The sequence below is a fragment of the Amia ocellicauda genome, chromosome 16, assembly GCF_036373705.1.
Source record: "Amia ocellicauda isolate fAmiCal2 chromosome 16, fAmiCal2.hap1, whole genome shotgun sequence".
NCBI classification, from domain to species: Eukaryota; Metazoa; Chordata; class Actinopteri; order Amiiformes; family Amiidae; genus Amia; species Amia ocellicauda.
In genome coordinates this window covers 1,577,025-1,595,027 of record NC_089865.1, presented here as the reverse complement: position 1 = coordinate 1,595,027, position 18,003 = coordinate 1,577,025, and the positions used below count along the sequence as shown (strand labels likewise).

Sequence of the window (18,003 nt, the reverse complement as noted above, 5' to 3'; positions counted from 1 at the left end):
GTATCCAGACTGGACACCAGGGGTCAGCAGGAGTTTACAGGAGGTATAATAGCTGGACTGGACTGGCTGCAGTGTTTGTAGTGTTTTGGTGCGAAAGGTGCTCACACTTGCTGGGGTAAACGTGTGCATGTGTGTGTGCGTGTGTGTGTGTGTGTGTGTGTGTTTTACCACTCTACACTTTTCTGTGGATTTACCAGTACACAGTATTACTACACACAAACACCAAAACCATCATATCTCAGGGAATAATAATAATCTTTAGGAGTGTTTATTATGATGATTATTAGTAGTAGTGGTAGTAAATAATAATGATAATGTGAAAACTGACAGGGAGGCAGGGTGTGTGTGACCAGTAACGAACAGCTGTAATTAAATCCTCAATGCTGATTGGCTCTCCAACATTCTGCTGCACGAGGAATGGAATCAGATTGAGGGTTCCAGTGTTGCTGTCAAGGGGATTTTTGTTGTTTTTAATTGGTTGTGAATCAATAATCACTTATCATAATCGTACAAAACACAAGCAGTGTAATGGGCGTCTCGGTGAAGCGCTGTCCGAGGTCTGGTCTGTGTAGAGAACTGTGGGAGTCGGCGTTTATCAGAACGGAGGAAGAATAACAATACTGAAGATGCTGCAGGAGAACGAGACTCGCATGCTCTCACACGCACAGATACATAGATAAATACGCATACTGTTCATTGATTTTTCTTCTGCTTTTAATTGTATACAGCCTCCTGTTATCACCACAGGCTAATTCCTAAGTTTGATATGGACTTTAATACGGTATGTGGGCTAATTGATTTGTGAGCTGAAAGATCAGAGAGTTCGAGTGAACAGCGCCCTGTCGAAGCTTTGATCTTCTGCCGGCGCTCCAGAGGGGCCGCGTCCTCTCTCCACTTTGATTTGCTTTATATACAAATGACTGTCCGCGCAATCAGGACTCAAGGCATGTTATTACATTTGCGGATGATTCTGTAATCGTGAGTCTTTGACACGGCGAAGAGAATAGCCATGGTCTAGTCTAGATGAGTTTGTAAGTTGATGTGACCGGTCCTTCCTTCAGCTCACCGTTTCTTGGACAGCCGTATAAATACATAGGGACCTCAGCTGATGATGAATACAAAGCTGAGGTAAACACTGAATGTATCTGTAAGGGTGACCAAAGACTGTTCTTTTTAAGGACATTAAGCAGCTTTAGTGGACAAGACTGTGAGGAAAGTGTTTTATTCTTCCTTTATCGTGTCTGTTCTGACCCTTTCAATGATTTGCTCGTTTGGTGCATAAGTGCGATTGCGACCATTGTGAAGCCGTGTCACGAGATTACTGGTGTCTCTCCACAATCTCTCAGATGGAGAGATTCAGCTGCTCATATCAGGGCAAAGGTTACGCTTTCCTCGGTGTGGAACTAATAGGTTCAGGAAATCATCTGTCCCTTCAGCTCTTGGGTTTATGAATAAACTGAGTTACATGCGCTGTGTGTCCTTGGCCACCTGTATCGACTGATTGCGGATCGCGGCCCTTTTTGATCCGATTGCATTTATGATTTATGATGGTCATGCTGATGGTGATGTTATCTGTTATTTATCAGTTTGGATTTGTTGTGTTGTCCTGGTATGTTCTACGTGATTGGACATGTAGGCTTTCTTTGTTTATTTAAGATGTTTTATTGTTCCTAACGTTTTCATGGTTTACTGTCTGTAAAACAAATTGCTCTTTGGAGACATTAAAGATTAAGTCTCCGTGCAGTTGTGTTCTAGAGTACAGGGGCCAGTTGCACTAAAAAGGTCTTAACTTAAGTCTTAAGCCTTAGTCTAAGTCCTGTGAAACTGGACTTACATAAGACCTTGCGTTAAGACTGTTGCACGAAACAGAACCGTGCAGGTTTACCCGTGCCCTGGCTTACCTGTTGTTGCTAAGCTAAGTCTGGTCTTACACAATTTTTGAAGAATATAAAAAAATTGCTGCTTGTACAGTAAATACATTTTACCGAAGATTAAACTTGCGATAGTTGAGCAACTAATCATCAGAAAACGGGTAATTTTGGGAAGAGTTTTTGGCAAAAATACTTACAAAATTAAAGCTTTGAATGAAATAACATAAAACACAAATGCCATCAACCTGCCATAGTGCGTAGTTCTACTTCACGGTTTACTTTAGTTAAATACAGTAGAGTCAATAACAGAAAGCGTATACTATGTTTATATAGAAACGAGCTGGGAAACCACGCCGTGCCACCCTGACGATTCTGTGCAGCTGCAGCAGGGTTTCTTTACAAGCGACACTGTGCTCAGCGCGTTGTTTTTACCGCGGTATCAAAGCACTTAGAAAGAAAGCGCAGGTGCACACACTCACTGACATCTATGTTTAATAAGCACCTTGAGGGGGGCGAACACTTCCAGCTTTTGCTTTTATTCACCCTCTAGTTACCATGACCGTTTCTGCAAACCTCGCTGTGCTACAACAATAGTTGAAACACTTTTTATATTAAAAATATAACTACATCACATAATATGCGTTTAACGTAGGCCTATTTGTATAGTTACAATTATTAATATATATTGCTTATTTTACAGCTGTCTTACCGACTACATAACAGGACATGTACTTAAAAAAGAAAAACCAGGTTCAAAGGGAGGACTGTTACGCTGAAGTGCTGGAACTGCAGAAGGGACATCTATTGTTGAAAAGGGAAAAACCTGATCTAGGAATCAAAATGTAAAAGTTAAAAATAGCAAGATTTGAAAAATAGAGTTAAAAGGTGAAGGAGAAAAGTATTAAGAGTTATTTGTTGTCAATACAAGTCATTTTTTATAATAGATACTAGATAATAGATTTGAATTGTAATAGTTTATCTAGATGTAAGTTTCTATTAATTAAATTAAACATTTCAGTGTCAAATTATTTGCAACTATTATTAATCAATCGTCCAGTACTTTGTATCTTGTTTATGTAGTTAAGTATTGAAAGCTTTTGCATTCTCCTGTTATTTCTGAAATATGTATATGAGAAGGTTTTGCCTGTCCTTAAATACCCTCTCAATGAAATGCCCTTTCAATTAAACATTTAATATTAACTGGCATATGTGCTGCCTCGTTTCTATTACAATAGATACCTTTATCCCATTTAAGCCTGGTGTAGGTTAGGCTTACAAAATTACTTACATTTAAGACCAAACTGCTTTTAATGTTTTGTGTGCAACAGGCCTATTTATTTTGGCCAAGACCAAAAAAAAGGTCTTTAAAGTATTTAAGACCCTGTGTTCCAGCCTTCAGACTGATGTTCCGGGCGGTTCCGCGGTGCTCGGGACCGTGGTGGGGGGGTTCAGGGCCTCACCTGGGGCTGAGCTCCGGGGGGGCGCTGCTGAAGCTGACCAGGGGGATCTGCAGGGTGGCGGGGCGGCTGGCGTCGGGGGGGGGGCGGAAGGGGCGCGGGGCGAGCAGGGGGGAGCGCAGGGGGGAGTTCAGGCCGCGGGACAGACGCAGGGGCGAGCGTGGGAGTGCCGGCAGGGGAGAGTGCCCTTCCTCGTCTCCCTCCTCATCCTCTCTGATCGACGGCAGCTTCTTCACCAGACCCCCGTTACTCTCCCAGTCCAGCTGGTACACAGAGAGAGAGAGAGAGAGAGAGAGAGAGAGAGAGAGAGAGAGAGAGAGAGAGATGCGGTTAGTGGATTGGGTTGTCAGGACAGGAGCTGTCCGTGGTGCTGAGTAAACGTGTGTGAGTGTGAGCAGCTGCTGGGCCCAGCATGTGTGTGTGTGTGTGTGTATATATATCAGTGTGTGTGTGTGTGTGTGTGTGTGCGTGTCAATACGAACACAGGACCTCATGGCAGATATCTGCGTCGCTGGGCTCCCAGACGTCTCTGTGACGGGAGATTCCTGACCCTCCGTGTTCAGTGGCAGGGCAGTGAGCTCAGACAGCCGCAGGGGGGCAGCACAGTCCCTCTCACTGAGACACCCCCTCTCTTCCCCCTCCCCCCTCCCCCCGACTCTGCCTTTCATGTCTTTCTTCCTCTCCTCTTTCTTCTCCGTTTCTCCCCTCACCCCCCCCTCTCTCTCCGTCTCTGTAAAAATGTTTCTCATGTTTGTATTTTTCCATCATTTCTTCGTCTTTGTTCTCTCACGCTCTGCCTCTGTTACATGTGCATCTGTTACTTTTCTTTTTCTTTTATTTTTTCAGTCTTTATCCATCCACCCTTTTTCTGCCTTTTCTCTCTGTCTCTCAAGTTCAAATTCAAATGAGTTGTATTTGCCTGACCTGCTCTTTGGTGGTAAAGCTTTTATAATACACAAATTATACTTAAAATACAGACCTATATGATACAATTAAAATAAATAAATACATAAATAAACCTCCTCTATGTCTCTCTCTGCTCCCTCTCTCTCTTTGTCTCTTTTTCTCTCGCTCTCAAATTTTGCCTTTCACCACCTTTCCTCTTCTCCCCCCTCCCTGGTGTCTTCCCTGCGCTCTCTCTCTCTCTCTCTCTCTCTCTCTCCAGGGTTCCCCCTCTCCAGTCGCAGTCTATTCTTAGAGCTCAGGAGCCAATCTTAGTAACAGAAGGGCAGGCAGGCCTGCAGGCGAGCAGCACGTGAGTGAGAGTGTGTATGTGTGTGTGTGAAGGACTGTGTGTCTGTCAGAGTGCATCTGTGAATGGTTGCATGTGCTTGAATGAACGTGTGTGTGAATGTGCCTGTGTCCCTGTATGAGTGTATCCTTCTGTGAGTGAGTGTTTGTATGTCCCCATGTCTTTGCGCCTGTGTGTTTGTGTGTGTGTGTGTGTGTGCGTGCGTGCGTGATTGTGTATGTGTGTCCGTATGTCTGTGAGCCTGTGTGTGTGTCCGTCTGTGAATGTGTGTCTGTGTGTTTCTCTCTCCTCTATCCCAGAGAAAGCCTCTCCTCTCCTCCCCTCCCCACGCAGGGCTATATTTATCTCCTCTGCTCCAATCTTAGTAACGCAGCAGGGGGGGCTGCCGGGAGACACACTCGGCACCGGAGCACCCCCCCCCCCGCCGCGCTATTCTTAGCGGCTCTGAGCCGAGGGAGCGGGCGGGTGCTATTTCTGTCTGCCTGTGTTCGCCTCCCAGCCTGGTGGAGAGAGAGAGCGCGAGAGGGAGGGAGGGAGGAGGGGAGTGTCCCCGGGAGTCCTGCTTTGATCAGGGCGCTCTCCTGACACTGTGTGTGTGTGTGGGGGGGGGGCTGTGTGTTGTGGTTGCTGCCACGTGCTGATGCAGCTGAGACTGAGACACACACTGGCGATGTGCTGGACACAAGATCCCTGTCCAGTGGGACCGTCTAGGTGCTCCAGAAGGACCCCCTTCCCCACCTCTCTCCCTCTGGCCTCCCTCAGTTTGTCCTCCCTGTCTCCCCGTCTCTGTCCTCTCTATTTTTGTTATCTCTGTCTCTGTCCTCCCTGTCTCTGGCCTCCCTCTCTCTCTGGCCTCCCTGCTGTGATCAGTTGCTCTCGCTCTCGTTCAACTCTTATCAGACTATCACTTCAAACATCTTGTCTCCTAATGAACTGTGCGATTCTTCAGCAGCTGCAATTTCAATGGCACTCTGAAAGGCTTTAATAAAAAAGGAGAGACATGCTTGAGGTTAATAACTGCTCTTCACAACTCTCTCTCTGTCTGTCTCCCTCCCTCTCTCCCCCTCTCCCCCTCTCCCTCTCTCGTTGAGTGTCAGATGGCTCCCCCCGCGCTGTGATTCAGGGTGGGTGTCGGGCTGCAGCACTGCTCTGTGAGGGTCCGGCGCTCCCCCTGCCCGAGACAAGGCTGCCCTACAGGCCAGCGGAGGCCAAGGAAGAGGCTGCTGCCAAACTGAGCAACTTCAGTCACATAAAGTGGAAAGAAATTAATGAACCGCTCTTATTTACTTCGCCGTTGCTTTTTAATACTGTTGATCAATAACTCATCCCATATGACAGCCAGCGTGCAGGTGCTCCCCCGATCAGATCGAGAATATCGATCGGCTGTTCACTCGGCGGGAGGAACAAGCCAAACGGACAGCTGATCGGTTTGCCATGCACAGTAATTAATAACCAATATTCTTCTGTGGGGTTAATGTGTTCCTCTGTAAGGGCAGCCAGTCCAGTCCCGTCCTGTCAGAGTCACAGTGGAGCTGCATGGCCCCCTGCAGGCCTGGCCACAGCTGTGCTACTCGTCCCATCCACACAGGGACACACATGGACGGACTGAGTGTTGAATAAACTAGCATAGACTCACAGTACAGGTACAGGTAGAGACACAGGTAGAGGAGGCGGAGCCACTCACGTCGGGGCCGCTGCCCTCGCGCAGGTTGTAGGTGAGGTCGTGCTGGATCTCGGAGATGAAGCGCACCGCGTACTCGGGGTAGAGCCGCAGCACCTCGCGCAGCCCCTTCAGGCTGATGTACTGCAGGTCGCAGTAGGTGAGCGCCTTGACGTTGGCGTTGGTCTTGATCACCTGCTCCTTCGTCAGCGAGTCCGAGCCGATCAGGTCCCCCTTGCCTGCGGAGGAGAGAGGGGGCAGGGGGAGAGAGGTAGAGAGAGGGAGGGAGAAATAAAGGAAGAGATCAATCAGCCTGACCTCCAGCCCACTCTCCCTCTGTTGCTCCCTCCCTCCCTCCCTCTCTCCTACGGTGCCTCAGCTCGGAATAGTAGCTCACTCTTCCTCTTCCTTACCTCTCTCACACTCTTCCTTCAATCCTTTACTCTCACCTCCCAGGATTATGTCCCCTCCTCCCTCTCCCTCTGTTGAACAATATTTTCCTCTCAGTATTCATCTCAAACAGTTCGATCCCGCAAGCCAGTCTCTCTCTCTCTCTGTCTGTCTCTCTATCACTCAGTCTCTCTCTCTTGTTAACAGAGTCTTGCCTCTGAGCTGCAGGGGGCTTTCTCTCCCTCCCTCCCTCTCAGTGGGACTTCTCTCATGTCTAGTTCATCATAGTTCAGACAGGAGACAGTGGGCCCGCTGGGTCTCTCCGCAGCCCGCTCTCTCCTTCCCTCCCTCCCTCCCTCCCTCCCAGCACACACTGGCCTCCCTCGGTTCACTCTCATGTTCTCAGATGATTAAACCAGAAAGTTGTTTTTAATGAATATTTGTATGTGTCGTTTCTTCCTCCAGCTCAGGAGCAGCGCAGCCCTCCTCTCCTTCGTTGACTTTCCTCTCTCTCTGCTTACAGCGCCATGACCATAAACCACCTCCCATCAATCAGGGCTAAACCACTAACGCTCAGCACACAGCCGCGGTGGTTCAGCGGCCGGGCTGCCGAGGCTCAGGGCCGGGGCTGGGGGACAGTGACTGAGTACAAACGCTGCGTGAATGAGTGTAACCGCAATCTGACGACAGAGGGGGTCGTTGATTATCCATCATCGGACAAACAACTGCAGATTACACACACACACACACACACACACACACACACACACATGCACACACACTCACACACACACACACACACTCACACACACGTACACACACACACACTCACACACACACACTCACACACACGTACACACACTCACACACACACTCACACACGCACACACTCACACATGCACACACACTCACACACACATGCACATACTCACACACGCACACACACACACACACACACACTCACACACACTCACACACACACACATACTCACACATGCACACACACTCAAACACACACACACTCACACACACGTACACACACTCACACACACACACACTCACATGCACATACTCACACACGCACACACACACTCACACACACGCACACACACATGCACACTCATCACTCAGCGACGCACGCATACTGACGCTCTCACTCACTCACACAGCACAACACACTCATTCACACACCCACAGCGAAACAGACACACTCTGATGCTCACTCACACGAGACATCAGCAGGTCCTCTCTCTCACTCACACACATACACACACACAGCTTCACTCTACTGCTCCCTGTGTCTCTGCTCCTGTACTGTGTAATTGCTCCTGACGGTCCCTATTAAGACACCCCCCCTCTCTCTCTCTCTCCGTCTTGCTCTCTCGTGTCCAGTGTTGTCCTCCTCTCACCGTGAGGCACAGCAGCTCCCAGCGAACACAACTTCGCATATTGAAATCCGCTGTCACGTAATATTAGGCAATTTTATAGCTTTTGACCCTTTCATTAACATAAAGGCAACCCTGCAGATTTTGGCAGGTAAAACGATACCTAACGACACCGACAGTCGCACCTCCACTCCTCTTCACCTCTTTGTGAAGGTGACGGAAGTGTTTGAATTATTTTAATTGCGCTCCCATCTGTGTCTTGTTCGTCACACACCCACACACACACATCACCGGGCCGCCCAGGGTACAGTGTGCTGTGAAACCGTTTCTAGCTCCTACTCTACTGGCCCGGTCTGGCGAGCGGACGGCCCAGGAGAGCTGTTGCATTCTGGGAACGACCATGCCGCACAGCGGTCTCCCCGTACTCACAGTAGCGGCGGCTCGGACGGACGGACGGACTCTCACCCAGGATGGCGAGGACGGTGTTGTCCTTCAGCACCTCCATGGAGCCCGAGCAGACGAAGTAGATGGCCTGCAGCGCGTCGCCCTGGCGGATCAGGAACTCGCCCGGCGCGCAGAACGACGTCTTGATGATGAGCGACAGCGAGCGCAGGCAGCCCCGGCTGGCCGACTCGAACAGCGGCAGCTGGAGCAGCTCCTTGTTCAGGTGCATGGCGATGTCGGCCCGCAGCTCATCCGGGAAGTCCTTCAGCAGCTGCGAGGGGGAGAGAGGACAGGGACAGAGAGAGGGAGGGTAAGAATGGGCAGAAGGAGGGAATAACAATATAGGGGAAAAAGAAAAGAGAGTGAGAGTGGGAGGGGCTGGGGCTGGGCAGTACTGGTCTGACACAGGCACAATACTCGGGTACTCCATCACAGCACTGAGTACCCCGGGGCAGAGCGAGCCAGAGAGCGAGGGCTGGGGGAGGCCGGGGGCAGCGGCGGACCCTCACCTCGTTGACGTCAATGCCGTTGTTGACAGACCAGGTGGTCTGGAAGCACTCCAGCACGCGCTGCTCCAGGGCCTTGGGCAGCCGGTGGACGCGGATGAAGTCCTTGAGGTCCTTGGTGCGCGTGTGGTACAGTGAGCGGCGCGAGTACATGCGCTGGATGATCGCCGTCACGTTCCCGAACACCACGGCGTGCATCAGGGCTGGGGGGGGCAGAGGGAGACAGCGAGGAGGAGAGAGAGAGACAGAGACAGTTGTATATCTTTACAGCACTTTAGTGATGCAGACAAGTGAGAGTGAGAGCATTACATCTGCAAATCAGTCCCAGACACTCACACACACACACACACACACACACAGACACTCACACACAGACACAGAGACACACACAGACACTCACTCACTCACACACACACACACACACAGACACTCACACACACACACACACACAGACACACAGAGACACTCACACACACACACAGACACACACACAGAGACACACACACACACACACAGACACTCACACAGAGACACACACACACACAGAGACACACACACACAGACACTCACACACAGACACAGAGACACACACAGACACACACACAGAGACACACACAGATACACAGAGACACACAGAGACACACACACACACAGATACACACACACACACACAGACACACACACAGAGACACACAGAGACACACACACACACACACAGAGACACACACAGAGACACACACAGATACACAGAGACACACAGAGACACACTCACACTCACACTCACACTCAAACACCAGACCAGGCCTGTTGTACCCCGAGCATCACTGACGCAGCTTTAAAAGGACAGTGAAGTGACTCATAATCTGAGAATCTGAAAAATGAGCAGAAGTGCAGTTTCTGCTGCTAAAAAACCTGTGAGAGGGGGCTGAGAGGAAAGAAACAAATCTGGAGGACTGTTCATTTATTTATTTCCGAGGGCAGAAATACCACAGTTAACCCAGTGTGTCCGTCTGCTGCCCGAGTGTCTGAGGATTAACTGATACGCAGTGAGGACTGGGTCTGACACACACTGTGTTACATCACTGAGCACAGAGAGAGAGAGAGAGGGACAGAGGTACATGTGGAGACAGAAGGAGAAAGACGGTGGGAGAAAAAGGGGGAGAGAGCGGGGGAGAGCGGTCACTGTAATAACATCCACGGAGTCCGCCAATCGGCCGGATGGTCACTGGATGGGCTGCTGGGTGGAGAGTCAGTTCACAGCCCCCGCTGCACCACAGTCTATCCTGTCTGCCCCCAGGCCAGTGAGCCTCCCAGCACCGCTACCTCCCCGAGCAGTTGACCACCACACTGCCCGCCCACACAGAGCCCCTTCCCATGCCGCTCACCTCCCACCAGCATGGTGCAGATGGAGAAGATCTTCTCGGTGTCTGTGTTGGCCGAGACGTTGCCGAAGCCCACGCTGGTCAGGCTGCTGAGAGCGAAGTACAGCGACGTCACGTAGGAGCTGCGCACCGAGGGCCCCCCTGCCAGCTCCGCCACCGGCCCCTTCGTGGGTCCGGGGCCCGGAGACAGCACCCGGCCCACCAGCCCCGCCCCGGCCGCCGCCGCCGAAGCCGACACGTTCCACTGACTGCTGCCGTTCCAGGAGTCCCCGCCCGCCAGCTCCGCCCCCGAGGCGTTCCATTGGCTGCCGTTCTGAGAGGCCCCGCCCAGGGCCGGGATGTGTGTCGAATCGGGAACCCCGAGGAGGGAGGTCGGGAAGTAGGGTGTCCCCAGGCGCTTGCCCAGCTCATGGAGCCAACCTGCGGAGGTCAGGGAAGGGTGGAAATGAAATCGGCACAAATTGAGCGAGCTGTTGCTCAGGGACGGTGAAACAAGACTTCCTATCCTCTCGTACACTGCAGTTGGATTAATCAGTGCTGAACTCCTCGCTCAGCTGTGTGAGTGAGACTGGAGCCCGAGGCTGGGTTTTAAAAAGCACACAAGCAAAACAAACATTCATAAACACTGACTGCCTATTGATTTAGCCTGAGTGCAGCGGGCCAAGTCAACACCCTCGGTGTAGCCGTCTCCCTGGGCCTCACAGGCTGACAACAGCCTCAGACTCTGGCACTGACCCGGGTGCTGAAGCAGCCCCCTGTAGTACCGGGCTGCCTGTAGGGGGTGCTGCTGTCCCAGGTGCTGAAGGGAGGCAGACTGGAGAGCGACGCTGTGGCCACAGTGAAGGTGGAACAGTGAACAGACACACACGCACTCACACATCATCTGTCTGTCAGTGTGCCAGTCAGTCAGTCAGTGTGCCAGTCAGTCAGTCAGTGTGCCAGTCAGACAGTGTGCCAGTCAGTCAGTCAGTCGTGTAAAAAGACTGATGGAGAATCTGCACAGTTGAGCTGTTTTTAAAAGCCACCGTATTCAAACTCAAATCCTGTGTTTCGCTCTGGCTTACCCTACAGCATCGTGCGGCTCTGAGGGGCCCAATTACAGATCAAAGAGCACCGAACGCTTTTTAAAGGGGTGGGAAGTAACCCCTGAACAAATCCATCAATTCGATAGCAGATATGTGAGATTTAAATGAGACATGGCCACAGATTAAAGACTTTGAATTACAGCCTCCGCTGCGGCCTACAGACTCTTGAAGAGCATTTAACCCTCGAGACTGAAGAGCAGGAGCCCCAGCCAGAGCCAATGAGCTGCAGAGGTTATTATAGCTGCTCCAGCAGCGCCGAGCACCGACACACACAGACAACATCTACACCAAGTGTCCTGTGTGTGTGTGTGTGTATTTGTGTGTAAGAGAGGCTGTGCCAGGTTGTATGTTTACCAGTCTGTAAAGCGCTCTTTGGCTCCCCTACGACGGACACTATACAAATAAAAATCGTTTTATCTCATTACGAATTACTAATAAAAGTAAAACCAAAGCACTTGTATATTTTTTCACAACTGAAGCATTGAAAATAAGAATACAATTATATATTTTTGCTAACATAAAATAACAAGCCATTTAGTGTTAGTTGTAACAATATTAGGAAGTAGGGAAGGCTCTCTTGTGAATGGTGTTTGTGTACCGCCTGCCTTAAAAATAAACGCCACCGCAGTGCATGCTGGGACTTGAGCCGGTCAAGTGTCCGCACTGCCAGATCAAATGCTACCGACACATTTGATCTGGATCAGAAATGGCGGTGTAAATGTGAATACTGACTCACACACACTGACTCACGCACACACGGTCACACTGACCGATGTCCCAGGTCCCGGGGTTGTTGCTCTCAATCTCCCTGCGGCCGATGAAGTACCACACGCAGGCCATCCAGTGCGCCAGCAGGGCGAACATGGACATGAGCAGGGTGAGCACCACGGCGCTGTACTGCGAGTAGCGCTCCAGCTTCTGCAGCAGCCGCAGCAAACGCAGCAAGCGCACGGTCTTCAGCAGGTGCACTCCGAAGTACTGCACTCAGAAAGAGAGAGAGAGAGACATGCAATCAGAGAGAGAGAGAGAGACACGCACACGGAGAGACAGAGAGAGAGACGCACATACGGGGAGACAGCAGGAGAGAGAGAGAGACATACAGAGAGAGAGACACACAGATACATCACAGATGCAGAGACATACACAAAAACAGACACAGACAGATACACGCACACACAGATACAAGTAGGCACAGAGAGAGGGAAGAAGACAAAGACAATACAGAGAGCAACAGACAAGCAGTTATTATTATTGTTATTACTAAAAGACAGAGACTACACTGGCCAGAGAAAGACAATAGAGGGACAAAGAGAGGGAGAGCGGGACTCAGACAGACAGCCCTGTCCCGCCCTGCTCACCACGCTGACGTTGAAGGCATACAGGAGGTCAAAGGGCAGCGCGGCGATGAGGTCCACGAACAGCCAGGTGGTGGTGTAGTGCACACAGATGGAGCGCGCGTCGTAGACCACCTGCCCCGACTTACTGACGTAGGTGGTGCGGAAGTTCAGCACAATGTCTGCAACACACACACAGACACACACACACACACACACACACAGACACACACAGACACACACACACAGACACACACAGACACACACACACACACACACACACACAGACACACACAGACACACACACACAGACACACACAGACACACACGCACACAGACACACAGAGACAGACAGACAGACACACAGAGTGATACACACACACATGCACAGACACACACACACACAGACACACACACACACACAGACACACAGATACACACACACAGACACAGACACACACACACACACACACACACACACACACACACAGACACACACAGACACACACAGACACACACACACAGACACACACAGACACACACACACACAGACACACAGAGACAGACAGACAGACACACAGAGTGATACACACACACATGCACAGACACACACACACACACACACACACACACAGACACACACACACACACAGACACACAGATACACACACACAGACACAGACACACACACACACACACACAGACACACACACAGACACACACACAGACACACAGATACACACACACAGACACAGACACACACACACACACACACAGACACACACACACACACACAGACACACACACCCACACAAAAAGGAGTTTAAGCAGGATTATGTAATATATAGTTAATATTACTGTTATTATTTTTCAAGTTATTATTCATGTTTATTTATTTAAACTCTCCTTAATTATTATTAATATTATGATAGCCAAGGAGCGATAAGGTTAGGAAGGCGGCCTGCAGGGGGCGCTGTGAGGGGAGTCTCACCCAGCATGAAGAGGATCTCCACCAGGATGTCACTGACACTGGGGGGGCTGCGGGAGGCGGAGCCTCCTTCGTCCCGCCCCCCCGCCACTGTGAAGCACACGTTATAGGGCACGGTCACTGCCACGTAGAAGGTGGCCAGCAGGATCAGCCAATCCCAGCCCGCCTTGAATGTCCCGTAGTGCAGCAGGATGAAGCGTGACTTCTGGATGGCAGCGACCTTGTATTCTGGGATGGGTGGCTTCTCCCCAAACACGTTCTGGAGAGAGGGAGGGAGGGGGGCAAAGCATTGCACAGTGAAGCAGTGGTAATTAAATAACTAGTAGTACAGTGTGAGTGTGTGCAGTATAAGTGTGTGCAGTAGTGCAATGCAGTGCAATGCAGTGCAGTGTGGGTGTGTGCAGTAGTGCAGTGTGAGAGTGTGCAGTAGTACAGTGTGAGTGTGTGCAGTAGTGCAGTGTGAATGTGTGCAGTAGTGCAGTGTGAGTGTGTGCAGTATAAGTGTGTGCAGTAGTGCAATGCAGTGCAGTGTGGGTGTGTGCAGTAGTGCAGTATGAGAGTGTGCAGTAGTGCAGTGCAGTGTGGGTGTGTGCAGTAGTGCAGTGTGAGAGTGTGCAGTAGTGCAGTGTGAGTGTGTGCAGTAGTACAGTAGTACAGTGTGAGTGTGTGCAGTAGTGCAGTGTGAATGTGTGCAGTAGTGCAGTGTGAGTGTGTGCAGTATAAGTGTGTGCAGTAGTGCAATGCAGTGCAGTGTGGGTGTGTGCAGTAGTGCAGTATGAGAGTGTGCAGTAGTGCAGTGCAGTGTGGGTGTGTGCAGTAGTGCAGTGTGAGAGTGTGCAGTAGTGCAGTGTGAGTGTGTGCAGTAGTACAGTAGTACAGTGTGAGTGTGTGCAGTAGTACAGTTTGAGTGTGTGCAGTAGTACAGTGTGAGTGTGTGCAGTAGTGCAGTGTGAGTGTGTGCAGTAGTACAGTAGTACAGTGTGAGTGTGTGCAGTAGTACAGTAGTACAGTGTGAGTGTGTGCAGTAGTGCAGTGTGAGTGTGTGCAGTAGTACATTAGTACAGTGTGAGTGTGCAGTAGTGCAGTGTGAATGTGTGCAGTAGTACAGTGTGGGTGTGTGCAGTAGTACAGTGTGAGTGTGTGCAGTAGTACAGTAGTACAGTGTGAGTGTGTGCAGTAGTACAGTAGTACAGTGTGGGTGTGTGTAGTAGTGCAGTGTGAGTGTGTGCAGTAGTACAGTAGTGCAGTGTGAGTGTGTGCAGTAGTACAGTAGTGCAGTGTGAGTGTGTGCAGTAGTACAGTAGTACAGTGTGAGTGTGTGCAGTAGTACAGTAGTACAGTGTGGGTGTGTGTAGTAGTGCAGTGTGAGTGTGTGCAGTAGTACAGTAGTGCAGTGTGAGTGTGTGCAGTAGTACAGTAGTGCAGTGTGAGTGTGTGCAGTAGTACAGTAGTACAGTGTGGGTGTGTGTAGTAGTGCAGTGTGAGTGTGTGCAGTAGTACAGTAGTGCAGTGTGAGTGTGTGCAGTAGTACAGTAGTACAGTGTGAGTGTGTACAGTAGTACAGTGTGAGTGTGTGCAGTAGTACAGTGTGAGTGTGTGCAGTAGTACAGTAGTACAGTGTGGGTGTGTGCAGTAGTGCAGTGTGAGTGTGCAGTCCCTCACGTTGTTGATCTTGAGCTTGCTCTTGTCCTGCCTCTGCAGGTGTCCGGACAGGTGGTACAGCACAGCTCGGCTGCGGCGTCGGCTGGTGGTGAAGCCGGGGGGCCGGGTGACCCGGTGCACCTGCAGCCCTGTCTCCTCATCTGGGGGCAGAGCGACACAGTCACACACTGACCACACCTCCACTCACACTGCCACTGTCTCTCACAGCACAGCCTGCCTCCAAGACCATCATTAGTGGCAGCGACTGTCCGCCCAGACTGCCCCACAGCACAGACAGAGAGGAGGGGAAGGAGAGGAGCAAGACAGGGAGGGAGAGAGAAAGAGAAGCAGAGAGAATGAGAGAGAGAGTGAAGGGAGGGGAGGGAGAACAATGGCTGAGCGTGGGAGAGATTAGAGTGCCAAAAAGACGGCGGGATAAAAATAAAAAGATCTGAGAAAAAGGATAGAGAGGGGGAAAGAGAGGGAGAGAGAGGGAGGCAGGGGATGTTTACCTGTGTGTATTATTGTGTTTTGTTGTTGTCTGTCAGTTCTAAGGGTTTTGGCAATACAACAACTCTGTGTGCGCCCAGGAAAGAGATTTGTGAATTTGAACACGACAAAGACGAAGAGAGACGCTGAGAGGGGGACAGTGTGTGAGCGTGTGTGTGTTCACACTTCTCCCTCTCTCTCTGTCTGTCTCTCACCGGTCTCGGGGCCCTGCTCGGGGTCCTGGTTGTTTTTGTTGTCAGTGATGTCTTTGTGTGACACCAGGAACAGCACCACCTCCCCCTTCTCGTTCTTAATGGGCACGATGTCCAGCAGACACCAGAACTGAGTACCTGAGAGACAGAAGGAGAGAGAAACTATATATCCAGACAGACAGAAAACAATGGACATGAACAGAAGCTCTGCCCTGTGCTGCTCTTTAGAGATGAGGTGTGTGTGGAGGTTCACTGCCTCCCTCCCTACCTCTTTTTTTCCCTCCCTCTCTCCAAGCCTCCGTCCCTCTTTCTTTCCCTCCCTCTCTCCAAGCCTCCGTCCCTCCCTTTCTCAGTCCCACCCTCCATCACTCTGCCTCCCTCCCTCACTTTCTCTTCTTCCCCCCCTTCCCTCACCCATTCCCCATTCTCCGACCCCTCTCTCTATCAATTCCCATCCCTCTCTTTACCCCTTTCGCCTCTCTTCCTTCCCCATTCCCATCCCTCCTCCCCCCATCCCTACCTCTCCCTCTCCCACCCTTCCCCCTCTTCCTCCTCCCTTCTCCCTTCTCCTACCCCTCTGCAATCCATTCCCATCCCTCCCTCTCCCTCACCCTTTCTCCATCTCTCTCCCTCGCTCTCTCACCTCCTTTCTTGTAGAAGACGACCTCAGTCTTGAACTCGCGCCGCTCATCCAGCGCCACCTGGATCTCGCCGATCAGCTGGGCGCTGGTCTCGGTGCCGTACAGGAAGTGACACGCGCAGCTCCTCTGCATGAGCTCCGCCCTGGCGAAGCCGGACAGTTCGCAGAAGCCATCGGAGCAGTAAACGATGGGGTACAGGGACTGCACCTGCGCATTGCCCAGCACGAAGTTACTGTCTGAGAGAGCGAGAGAGAGGGAAGAGAGGAGAGGGAGAAAGGGGAGAGAAGGGAGAGGAGAAGAGAGGGGAGAAAGGAGAGAGACAGAGAGTGGGGGTAAAGGAGAGAGGGGAGGGGAGGGGAGAAAGTAGGGAGAGGAGAGGAAAGAGGGGAGAGGAGAGAAGAGGGAGAAAGGGAAGGAGTGGGGAGAGAGGAGGGAGAAAGAGGAGCAGGGTGGGAGAGAAGAGGGAGAGAGAAAATTTGGTATTTAATTTTGTGAAGCAGCAACAGTTTCAGCTGTTCGCTTTATTGAGATAAAAGACAAACAGGTGTCATTTTCTGCAAGACGGAGAGGCGGAGACAGAGTGAGAGAGTGAGCAAGGGAGCGACAGACACAATACGAGACGGGAGGAGTGTACGCCACGATCAATAAAGCGGTACAATAAAAAAAATACCAATAAAAGATTTAAGAAGGGAAAAAAAAAATAGAAAAGATTGCGCCGCGGGGGAAGATATGAAAGACGCATCCGAACATCGAAATTGATCGGCGGCATCGACCCCGGTTCGCAGAGAACATCATTAAAGCCGGCCTGGTAAATAATTAACCAGAGCGCTGGCTGCCAGTATGCAGAGCGTGTAGCATGGCGGTGCTCTGGCTGGACCTGCTCACCGAGAGAGAGGGAGAGAGAGGGAGAGAGAGAGAGGAGGCTGTAATTGAATCCTTGGGCAGCAGATCCAGGTGCTGAGCACTGCTGATACACTAACACCGCTGCGGCCGACTGCGGTCTGAATACTAACACTGCCTCCAGCAGCACGAGCCAGAGAGAGAGATCACACTACTAATGAACTAGTATGCATGTGTATTATTAATGATTATTATTATCTTTTTATTTTCATAATGATGTTTATATATTTTATTTTTATTTACTTATATATATATACATATATATATATATTTTTTTTTTTTGTTGTTGTTTTTGTGTATTACTTGTAAGGTACATGCTTGGCCAATACCCATGAGAGACAAAGAGACAAAGAGACACAGGCATTA

At 50.6% G+C, this 18,003-nt stretch overlaps 1 protein-coding gene across 1 annotated transcript in view; it reads right to left on the bottom strand.

Moving 5' to 3' along the window:
* Positions 1-16,948, bottom strand: part of kcnh3 (potassium voltage-gated channel, subfamily H (eag-related), member 3) — a 20,269-nt gene extending 3,321 nt beyond the window's left edge. The window contains exons 1-11 of the mRNA XM_066688497.1: positions 16,740-16,948; positions 16,100-16,234; positions 15,417-15,556; positions 13,758-14,013; positions 12,791-12,948; positions 12,203-12,410; positions 10,351-10,767; positions 8,969-9,168; positions 8,481-8,730; positions 6,265-6,479; positions 3,332-3,591 (exon numbers count right to left, since the gene is read on the bottom strand). Coding sequence (XP_066544594.1) covers positions 3,332-3,591; positions 6,265-6,479; positions 8,481-8,730; positions 8,969-9,168; positions 10,351-10,767; positions 12,203-12,410; positions 12,791-12,948; positions 13,758-14,013; positions 15,417-15,556; positions 16,100-16,234; positions 16,740-16,869 — 2,369 coding nt within the window. The 5' untranslated portion in view covers positions 16,870-16,948. The remainder of the gene's footprint in view (positions 1-3,331; positions 3,592-6,264; positions 6,480-8,480; positions 8,731-8,968; positions 9,169-10,350; positions 10,768-12,202; positions 12,411-12,790; positions 12,949-13,757; positions 14,014-15,416; positions 15,557-16,099; positions 16,235-16,739) is intronic.
* Positions 16,949-18,003: the final 1,055 nt, after the last annotated feature.